This window comes from Pavona decussata, unplaced genomic scaffold, assembly GCF_977016875.1.
Source record: "Pavona decussata unplaced genomic scaffold, jaPavDecu1.1 SCAFFOLD_254, whole genome shotgun sequence".
In the NCBI taxonomy this organism is placed as follows: Eukaryota; Metazoa; Cnidaria; class Anthozoa; order Scleractinia; family Agariciidae; genus Pavona; species Pavona decussata.
In genome coordinates this window covers 1,672,266-1,683,727 of record NW_028145657.1, presented here as the reverse complement: position 1 = coordinate 1,683,727, position 11,462 = coordinate 1,672,266, and the positions used below count along the sequence as shown (strand labels likewise).

The window sequence follows — 11,462 nt, the reverse complement described above, 5'->3', positions numbered from 1 at the left end:
TCATTACCAAATCAAGCTAGATGACCGGACCCTTCGATTTATGATTTTCGGATTGTGAGCAAGCGGAAAGGATCGGGCAATAGTCGGCTGGGAATGTGGCAAATCTACGTTTCGCTGTGACCTCTCTCCTGCCCGATCCAGTATCGCGGGCTGAGAGGGTGCAGACAATTCTGTTACGAGAGTGCAATAATATTCCATGTACGAAAATCTGAAAACACAGGGACAGGCCCACCTAATGCTTTCTGGCCTTTGTTGCTCGGCATTCCCATGTCCGATGAATGATAGTGCATGGTATTATTCATTCAATCATGGGTTCCATGTCAAAGAGATTGTTGGTGCCTAGCAGCGTGAGTAGGGCGCGAAACATGTTTCATCCTGGATCTCATAGAGTAGTATGAGGTAATTATGCACAATAAATGTCCAAAACGAGACAAGTCCAGATCGTGGAAAACAGCCTTCCCCTTTAACGTTTTAGCTAAATAGCAAGCAACCAATGAATCCGTCGTTAGAAAATCTCAAGAAAAATTTGTCGGTCTCATTGATGAAATACTTTGCATCCGTAAAAAGAAACCAGATCTCAACATATTCAGTCAGACTCAATTCGTTCAACTGAAGCATTTATTTAGGCGCATTGACGGGTTTTTCAAAAAGTGGATGATCCCTTTTTAAATAAAGAGAAATTAGTTTTCATGCTGTAACATTTATGTTTTAGCTCAAATTAGTATCTTTCCATTAATTTGATTACTTTTCGTTCAATTTTGGCGCTTTAATTCCTGAAGTTTTGGGGAAATCCAGAAATCCAAGATGGCCGCGATTTGGCCAATTACCAGGTAATGTGACGTCATCACGTCTTTTCGTGGACCTCAAAGAAAACATTTTTGGACGTACTACTTGTTTCCCCAATGCTGTTGTCATACCTTTCATAGTCTCGGAGTCATGGGGGAGGGGTGGAATCCGCCCTCGTCTAGTTAGGAATAATGTCGTACGAGCTTTAAAGATTTAATCTTAATTTACTGCGTTCTTGTAAACAACTCTTTCAACATAAATTTTTAAGTATGACACTAAAATATGTGAACGAGGCATAATTCTTTCGAGTTCATTATAATAAGTCAAAGTTGTACTTTTCCGTTACTTTTTCTGTACTCACAACTGATCACGCAGAACTAATTCGGCACACCAAAAGTATGAACTGGTCTCATTCGAACGCTACACAAAAGAAAAATGTAAATTCAGAATCGGTTAGCTTAACACTTCGTGTATCTTCGATGACAGACACTTTTCTCGTTACTTGTTTGTTCACTCCAAGTGTCGTCTGGTTATACACTTACTCATTCTACCACACAATCCTTTTACCACTAGCTTTTCTTAATACCTGGAAGATTAGTGTCAACTGTTTTTCTCCAACTAAAATGTATGGAGTGTTTTCACATGACGTCACGGCCGCCATGTTGGTGTCCCAAAACAAAGAAATGGCGGCCATGTTGGTGTCCCAAACTAAACCTAAGGGAATTGAACTCTATTTTTATGCAAATACTTTCTTTTGTTTCAGTAAACCAATATGGCCGGTAGTCACGTGAATGAAAACACTCTATTGGCCTATTGCTTCGACATTACTTTATTAGGACCGAAATTATTGCTACTATAATTCTTACGGCGGTAAGGAGACTGAAATATAGCGCCATCATTCAAAATAGAACTGACTTTCTCCTACTCTAGCTATGATTTCAGGCTTCGCGCCTCTGAAGCAAAGTATCACTGAATACCTAGATACTGTACCTATTGATTCATACATATACCATGAACGAAACTTAATTAAGATGAGCCTTTTCTTTTCTACTAGATTACAGGAAAAATCTGTATGTCAGGCTACTCTATGGTTTCATTCCGTGATTCCCACGTTGTTTTCAGTTCCAATGCCAGTGGACCTTCCCCCTTCTCGACATCGACACTTGGGACTGCAAAAAGAGAATGATAATAACTGTTCAGGCGAACTTCCCTCGGGTTAAGTTAAAGGCCCGTTTCAATATTTGACCAACATTCGTTCAACAAAAGCTGAACAGATCTAGGGCAAATGTTGGACGAATGTTAAACGGAGTGTTCAAACGGCTTCAACACCATTCAACATTTTTTAGAACAGATGAAATATTGTATGGATGTTGAATGAACGTTTAAACCGATTTAAATTTGATTCAAAACGCTTTCAACATATTTTACGCTTTCAACAATGTTGGACGACCTGTTCAAACGCCCCCAACAGTTGGTTCAACAAAGTTTTGAACGCATGTCCAACCGAATGTTGAAACCGTTTGAACGGGCCTTAAGGTGCTTGGTTCTAGCCATATATTGGTTATGTTTGAGTTCATTTATCCGTACAATCATGAACTGGTCATGCATTATCAATGTATCGAGCAAACGCGGCAGTACCCCAACTCGCTCTTTTCTAATACCACGGCGTCCATTTTTAAGCTAAGAGCAATTCACAGTCGGAAACAAAAGGACAACGCATCGATCTCGATAATAATACAAAGGGAAAAGTTATTCAGCTGTTACTAGCCATTCGATTTTAAACTGAGCTCTAATCATATCAGGTCTGGCCACTGTAGTCCTGCATTGAAAGAGATATGCAGTGTCTGAGGACAATTTTAGTTTTAATTTTAGGATGTGTTCGATTGACCCTATTCTGGAATAAGAAGACATACAATGATGACAAGAAATTCTTCATAAGAGGTTTTTGGAGTTAATGGAGTTGAATTATCTTCTATCAGCAAACGTTTCCAGAAATGTCTTCCCAAATTAACTTAAAAAGAGAAGTCTAGCAGCTACTCCGCTTATTCTTATTCTGGAATACGGTCAATCTTCAACTTTTAGTTAAAGTACGAACCCTCAACGTTTTTTCGTCGTCGCGCTCTCGTGAAAACTTCCCACAGTGTTCCCACCATGAAGAGACCGATAATAAGACCGGTGAAGCCACACAAGACATAATCAAAAGGTTTCATCTTTTCTTTAAGAGGCCCTTTTCTACCCTTGCGGTTCTTGCCACGACTGTGAGAGTCAAAGCAGATCCGCTGCCAAAGATAAATAAATATATAAGAGATATAGATTAAACAGCTGATAAATGAAAAAACAAACAAAAAAGAATGTATTTTCCAACGAGAAATGAAGTTGACTCCTAAAAGCGTCTAGCTTGTTAAGTATGTTTTTTTTTATGTTACACTACTTTCAGTGGAAGACCAGACAATTGCCCGTTCCGAGGTTGCGAGGGAGATTGGGTCAAGCTAGGTGTCGCAAAGCGTCATGGGGCTGTTTTGGGGGACGCCATTTGCTTGAACTCTTCGTTGCCATGTGTTTTGGTAGATGTGGTTAGATGTAAAATGGGTAAATTTAGCTGTTGTGTTCCAGGATGCACAAATAACTGGAGGAACTCGCCAGAAAAAAAGTTTCACACTTTGCTGAGTGATGCTTAAGTCAGACGTTTGTATGAAAAACTCATACTAACCTTTTGATCAAATCCTTCCGATTTCCGGACACTTTTGCACCTCTGCAGGACAGCCATCGTTTCAATATAGCCACAGTACAAAATTCTGCTGGTTTAGGCTACTCAGCACCTGGAATATCGCTTGCAACTAGCTGAACTTTCGTGTTTTCGTCCGCCATTTTGGAAACTGCGTCCGGCAAAACAGCCCCATGACGCTTTGCGACACCTAACTTGACCCAATCTCCCGCGCAACCTCGGAACGGCCAATCTTTTCATTTAAACCTTGCGTTTTATCGTACAGCCGTATCGTAATATTATTCATAATATAAAATAAAAGGATGATTACGTAGTTTATTAAGGATATTAAGGATAGGGATATGACACTTTACAATGTATATTCAAGAAGTAACGGTAGCTTTTTGGTGGTTTGTCTAGTATGACGTCTAGTGCAGAGTATCACGACATATATATGGCTTTTACCCTATCTAGACGGGGGGAGGGGAGGTGGGGGCTTTTCTCCATACGCCGACTTTGAACCTGACTACATTATTTAATATTTGAGTAAACGCCAATAAAGTTTTTGATTATCAGAAGTTTATCTGGAAACAATTTGATCTCGTCTGTAAGTGCTCATCAACTATCATGTTAACATCTTAACCGATTTTTGGAAGGCAGTTTTTTTCAGAAAATGGAAAGTAATTATATCATCTTGCACCATCCTGAAGTTTTAAGTAAATCCAGAAATCATGACGTAATTACCACGTCATGTGACGTCATCAAGTCCCGTTGCCGACATCAGGAAACATCACTGGAGGTGCTATTTATCCTCCAAGAGTCATTGTCACACCGTTAATAGTCTCAGAGTTATGGAGACCCCCAAATGACGATAGGGATAACAAATAAATGAAAGAAACAGGTAACGATAGTTAAATGTTTTGGGAAAAACTTTGTTCAGGCCTCCTTTCCATGTTGCAACGAAGGAAACAGCAAATTTTTTAAAATGGGATACATAAAGACACCTAACTGGGCCCTTCACTGAAGAGGTTAAACCCGAGGGAAGTTTGCTGAGTCCTGAATAGGCCGCTCTGACGAACTAGGAAGACAACGAAGGTAGATTCTTCTGGAACAATATTTCATGGGTAATTGCGAAAAAAACCACAAGGAAAGTTGTTTAAAAAGGCACGTAGGCATCACTTAGTATTAAAGAGAACAGGACATTAGCTATCTGTGCTACATTTTGTTCACTATAATTGCTTTAAGTCTTGTATTTCGATTTTTTTATTTAAATATTAATTACATCCATTTTGGAATCACTGGTGATCGGCTTGGAATCTGATTGGTCCAAAATGGTGCGATTTATTTTCAAATTGCACCATTTTGGACTCTAAATCGCATCATTTTAGACTCTAAATCGCATCTTTTTAACCAGCCAATGAGAAAGCGGGATTATTGAAATTGACCAATCAAATTGCAGGGAAATTTTAGACAAAGAAAGCCACTGTAAGACAACTTTGAAACTTGTTACATTTATGTAACAAAACTAGGCTTAAAAATGGATGAATTCAGTTACTTACAGTTGTTAAACGACGAGACACTTTTTTAAGCAATATTGGGGGATTTCAAAATGGATGTAATTAAGTGGTAATTGCACTTCGTGTCGTGCAATTTTGGTCTGAAATCATACTTGTGATTTCAAATCAAACTCGCGCTATCGCGCTCGTTTGATTTTGAAATCACGCGTATGATTTCAGACCAAATTGCCCTCCACTCAGTTCAATTACCAATATTAATTACCTTCCATATTGTAATTAATAATCTAGTTAATGCGCAAAGTATTAGTTAATCTATATGTACCCTCTTCTTTCCATATACCTGACATTTTAAATCTGTAACGTATATTTATGTGAAAGAGGAATAGAGGAATTTTAAGCGAGCCAATTTTTCAACTAGTTTGTCAGGGCCAGGGCTACAATGGAAGTGTCGAATCTGTTGTTGTTCGCCAAATTCGGAAAAAACAGTTGTGATAGCGAAAAATTACTTTGGATCTCAGCAAAAACCCCAATTAGGTTTATCCCTTGTGAAAGGTGCGACTAGCTGAGGCTATTACCTGGCTAGAATGTCGATCCTGCTCATCGGAGGAGGAGTTCCCAGAGTTATTATATCTATAGTCAGATATCTTTTTCGTCAAACAGTCGGTGAAATTTCCCTTATCTTTTTTTGTCCGCATCTGAACATCTACTCCAATGAAAGGTGCAGTCAGTTCCTCTTCATCATAAATTTTGACAATCATGAAATTATATTCAGTTCGCTCTTCGCACCCAAACAACCATATTTTGTCTTCAGTCCCGTTTTCAAGGCTTTCAAAGAGTTCGTTTTGTGTACGGTATTCTGGAATTGAGAATTACACAATCAAAAGCAAACATTGACATGAACATAACTGAATATAACAGTATTTGTTCAGAACACATTTTAACGAATGAGTATCGACGAGTAAATTTAGATATAAATCCCTTCATAAACTACAGGGGCTTTGAAGGCTGGTTTAAACGTACGAAGCAAATACAAGCATAAGCACATGGTTGTTTACATGTGCGATAAGCATAAGCACAAGGCGACGTACGCAGGCGCAGTGAATTAAAATTTTGGCGCCGAAATTTTTAATCCAAAATGGCGAAGGTACAAGCTGCCATTTTGAAAACAGAACATGCTTCCGCTGACAACTTGTGACTACTTTTCTGTTTTCTTGTCATTATGCTTGGGTTATCCCGGTTTACGCGTGCGACGCAACGACGCAAACATAAGCGCAAGCACAAGGAAAAGGAACGTTTTTCTTTTCTTGTACTTGCGTTTATGCTTGCGCTTATGCTTGCGTCGCCCCGGTTTATACGTTTGTTCCTTGTGCTTATGCTTATGCTTGCGTCGTACATACTTGTAAACCAACTTTAACTGCTACTCAGCACACAGATGTTTTGCCCTATAACTCCATTTCAAAGTTGAACTTTGAAACGATGCTGTTTCATATTCATTTAACCATTCTTCACTCAAGTTTATTATGAACTCACAATATGACGGGCTCCCAGTTGGCTTGATAGCTCAGTTGGTGGAGCCCTGCACGGCATCCCAGAGTTCGCGCGTTCGAATCCCGTTCAAGCCTGAATTTTCAAGCTTTCTTTTCACAGCTGTTTAGGTTGCATAAATATCGTAGAGGGTCTTTCTTCTATTTAATCTTTCACCCGTAGTTCAATTATATGATTCGTATATCCATATTCATTGATGCTAAAATTATGTGTTATTGTTCTAGACAAACCTGATGAATGATCTTTCTCGGTAATTAAGCAATAGAGTCGACACGTCATAACTACTAATAAGGCAGTCACGCCGCTTAGTACAGAATGGTCAATCACAACACATGCAATACGCGTTTGAACGAACATTGGGAATCTGGAGAAGGAGACACAGTTTAGATTCAGAACCAAATGAATTTACCTTTCAGTAATCCGGTGTCCCAACTGACATTTTGGAAAAATTTCTTGCTTCCCAGAGGAACACCAACCTGCCGAAAAATTGAATAGGAAATGATTTCAACTGCAATAAAATATGTCTCTTTTCAATTTCTAGGTTACTGTTAACATTTTTATTTAACTTTGAATACTTTAATTAATGAGTTCGAGGTCTCATTATCTGGTGTCCTAGAATAGTGAAAGGGATCAGCAAATGTACCTTTTGGAACTACGGTAAAATTAACAGTCGCCGGTATCTTAAACTTTTTAACAGCAACATTTAGTATTATGAACCAAACTATCCCCAACTACGGTATATACCCAGAATCTGACCAATAAAAATTCTTTCCAACTCTTGGAATCGATCCAGAAACTTGCAGCAATTAACTTCAGCAATAAAACTTTGAAATAAAGTTGCCCATATCATTAAAAAATGTGTGGTGAAGATCTTACAAAAAATCGATCGAGCCATTTTTGTTTAAATATATAAATTCAAAAAGTACAAGAAATTTTTTTTATGTGAACGATCACAGAGTATTAGAACTCCTTGTTAGGATGGCAACAGGGAAATCGACTTTCCTGGTTCCAAAGGATGACATCAAAACACATATTTGCGGTGCCTTCTGGTTACTTTTTCCAAGCAGTGTTTATTTTCGGTCCATTCGCTATTACCACGCAAATGCTCAGTTTCGAAATGCTTTTACGATTTATTTGCGTTTTTCATGATTTTCAACTTCATTTGTCGTAAACCTTGGTATATATAAATAAGGGTTGTCTTTTCTAACTCAAATCAGGATCCCGCAAAATTTACAATGTACTGATTTTGAGACTTTTGTTTATCGTCGTCATGACAAGAAGTTATACATATGGGAAGACGTAAAGGAGTCTCACTCTCTCGGCACTTTGCCTTGCCATTCTCACTTTGCAGTCTGTGGCATTTTCAACGCCATGGCAACACTGAGAAAGCCACAAAAAAATAACAGCAAAGTTCTTCTTCCAAATAAATAATAATAATAATAATAATAATAATAATAATAATAATAAAAATAATAAATAATAATAACTTTATTATTGTGTCACAAAAGGAATGTAGCTGACGGGAGAAGTCCCCTCTACTAATATTGGACACCTAACTGAAATAGCCTATTTTAACTCTAGCTAAAAATAGAGAACTACAATATATTGAAATTTACATCGTAAAATCGGCACTCTTGATCCCCACGGAATCAAAGAACGTTTTCATTCGACTTATTTATTCGATTTTTCCACGTTACCAAGGTCCCACCAATAGCGTAGTTCCACTGCTCACTATAAAAACCACTCACAGCCCACAATCCGTTTCTTCGCTCTGACGAAGGGCTAAACTCTCGAATTTTGAGCTCTCGAAATTCTTTTCGGTGGCCAAATAACCCAATCAACTCAGTTTATACAACCAATTATTCGTAATTATTGTGGTGTTTGGATGTTAGGCGCGCTATATACGGGTACTGCGCAGCCAAACCACTCTGCGAAAAAGGATGTTTAGGACGGGAGCTCGGCCATTAAACAAGTTGGTTCATATAGTGACCAAACAACCTGCATGCTGCCTGGATTTGAATGTCTATGACTAGTATATGTGTGAAAGAAATGTAATGTATGGTGTGTTATGTTATGTTATGTTATGTTATGTTATGTTATGTTATGTTATGTTATGTTATGTTACCTTACGTTACGTTACGTTACGTTACGCTACGTAACGTTACGTTGCGTTACGTTACGTTACGTTATGTTATGTTATGTTATGTTATGTTATGTTATGTTATGTTATGTTATGTTATGTTATGTTATGTTATGTTATCTTATGTTATAGATCTATCGTACTTTACCTTGTCACCAAACACTTCATCCAGAGGTTGCATTTCATCGGCAGTGAGGGAGGAGGAGACCTGGGCAGTAATGATTGACATCAACACCAAACCCATGATCATCCACAGTGAAGCGTAAGCCCGCGCCAGCGATGATCTTGGGATCTTGTCGCCATAGCTACCGAGACAATGGTATAGAGTAAACGCACTACCGAAAACTAATGATTTAATCCCCATCTGTAGATTCATTTTAAATGTCTTCTTGGTGGACTACAAACATAGACCTATACCGACTAAATCCTAACTGAATAGATCTTAAATGTGATAAATAAAAAATAGTAATAACTTTTATTTACCCTCGGCAGTGTTTATAGCACAAATGCTAGTGGGGCCGAGCGAACCAATAATTTAAATTGAAAATGACATGGTTAAAAATCCCAACTGGCAGGAGGCTAGTCTCCCTCGCAGCCGTTCTGTGTGTCGTCACGCAACGCTCCTTGTGGGTGGAGAGGGGCGTTGCGTGACGAGACACAGAAGAAGGAGGCTGACCAGCTGGCTATTGACAAGCGCAGCCGAGGAGTTGAACACGGGACTACCAAGAAACGACAGGCCGGAGCAATCTCATTCTTATCCGTATTTAATTACGTAGCGTATGTTTGATCCAGTGAACGGCGATGCCCTTACGAGGTGCCAGAGACCCGGTTGCCGCAAAAAACTCAATCTAGATATAGCTAGATATCCTTCTTTTCACGGTTGATTTGGATAATTTCTGACTACGTATAACACAGTCTTCTTTAACTGCCGTCGTGAAGGACCTGCCTTAATTTGACAGCCGACCTTTAACCAATCGTGACGCAGCACACGGCAGCCAAGTGAATGCGTGTCATTTTACTGACATCTCAGTAGATTTTCCGAGTGTTTTTACGAAAGGCTTAAACTGAAAAATAAACACACTTAACGTTTCGTCATTACCCCGTTGTTGTCATGGTAACGATGGCCCACCATAAGCCTTCTCGTGTGCCTCTCCAAAACGACTTTGGAAAATGTCCAGAGTTAGCTTTGTGGTCCTGTGGATAAAGACGTGTTTAATTTAATGTCAACGTATCCAGTCTATGTTTCTATAATAAAGCTAAATATGTGTTTTCTATAATAAGCTAAATATGTATTTTTGATACCAGATGGTATGTTATGTTAATCAGCGATTGTTGTCAGTTCCCTGTCATCATCCCTTTCTAGTATTTAGTTCGAGATAAAACTCAGAATTCAGTGTTTCCTTTCCTTGCCTTTGTTTTCATTTACTTTGTTATTTTACTTTAGTCCCTGCTAAGAGACACAAGAACTTAAAAATGCCCGCGCAACATCGTTCGGGAGACACTCAGCGTAAACCGATGTCTTGAACATTACCGAAATTTCTAATCATACAGTTTTTATTTTGTCAATTTGCATCCTTTATTTCTTGTCTAGGAGATTAATACATGACTCTGAATGAAAACAAACAATATCCTCCACATTCAAATATAAAGGAAACAAGTCTTTAAGGACGAATGAACTTATAAGATAAATCTCCTTTTAGTTTAAATTAAAACTGAGTTTTACATTTTAGTAGGACTCAAATGGCTTTGGCAAGCATTCACAATAACAATCATTAGCAACTCTATTTGTGAAATTAATCCAGATTCGTTGACACCAGTGAGGTTTTGTAATACTTACCAAAAACCAGATTATAATTCCTGATAATATAGCAGCCATTGGACAAAAGACAAGCAGTCTCCATATTTTTCCAAGGGCGGATAATATCTGGCTTGTCGGGCTAGGAAACTCTTGCTTTATGACCAGGACAGGTTTGGGAAGCCTCAGGCCCAGGGTTGCGTTTGAATACCGTGATATTACGGGAAACGTGACATTTATCTCATTCCGCTTTATGCAAGTTTTGCCTTCTGAGGCGATGTCTGACAAGCATTCATACGCCATATTGCAAAATACGACTTTCGATGGATAACGGACATGGTAAGGTTTCATAAAACGGAAAAGAAGCTCATTCCAATTACACCTCACACAAAAATGGAATGGTTTTCCTGAAATACGAAGGACATATTCGCTCGAATTCAGAATGATAAAAAGGAAGAAAAACGCCTTTAAAGACATTTTCAGGCTAACGTGAGTTTTCTCTTTTTTTAAAATTATTCCAATGTTAATTAGTAGACAACCTAGATTCACCAATGGCCAAAGGCTTTGAATTATTAGCCACCAGATGGTTACTTATCCCTCCAGTCGGAGATCGATCCAATTGCTTGGAACCAAGACAACACACACGTAAATAATTCGTGTGGAAGTTTTACCCAAAAATTGCACAGAAACTAGTAGTAATTATCTCTGCCTGCAGATGGCTAGAAACAATAAGCAAAACGACATCTCACCATCATTATATATTTTTAATTAGGTATACGATAACGGTCGCAACGGCTTAATTTATTCTGAAAACGGTATCAACGTTGCCGGCGTGCAAGAAAATAAATGGCTCTCGTTCCAAACTCCTTTCAAAATACATATTGCGAATCATCAACAGCAAAGCTGCTTAGATCGTGAAGTCTACAAAATCACTTATTATAAACATCGTTTTTACAAGAGTTTGAAAGTACGCTA

General features: G+C 38.5%; 1 protein-coding gene across 1 annotated transcript; it reads right to left on the bottom strand.

Moving 5' to 3' along the window:
* Positions 1–596: 596 nt before the first annotated feature.
* LOC146456507 (uncharacterized) lies at positions 597–10,970 on the bottom strand. Its single transcript, XM_085092979.1, has 7 exons — positions 10,530–10,970; positions 9,792–9,886; positions 8,841–8,997; positions 6,962–7,028; positions 5,583–5,863; positions 2,882–3,065; positions 597–1,955 (listed from the first exon to the last, which is right to left on the bottom strand). Exons 1-7 carry the CDS (start codon positions 10,962–10,964, stop codon positions 1,867–1,869), a joined length of 1,308 nt encoding a protein of 435 aa, XP_084949105.1. The 5' UTR covers positions 10,965–10,970; the 3' UTR covers positions 597–1,866.
* Positions 10,971–11,462: the final 492 nt, after the last annotated feature.

What these genes read in the sequence shown, in the direction of transcription:
- LOC146456507 (XM_085092979.1), bottom strand. Translation starts at nt 10,964, where the DNA reads ATGTCTTTAAAGGCGTTTTTCTTCCTTTTTATCATTCTGAATTCGAGC. An exon ending in GTTACCATGACAACAACGGG is followed by an intron (nt 8,998 to 9,791) that starts GTAATGACGAAA and finishes TTGTCTCGGTAG; the next exon opens with CTATGGCGACAAGATCCCAA. An exon ending in ACGACGAAAAAACGTTGAGG is followed by an intron (nt 1,956 to 2,881) that starts GTTCGTACTTTA and finishes CTCTTTTTGCAG; the next exon opens with TCCCAAGTGTCGATGTCGAG.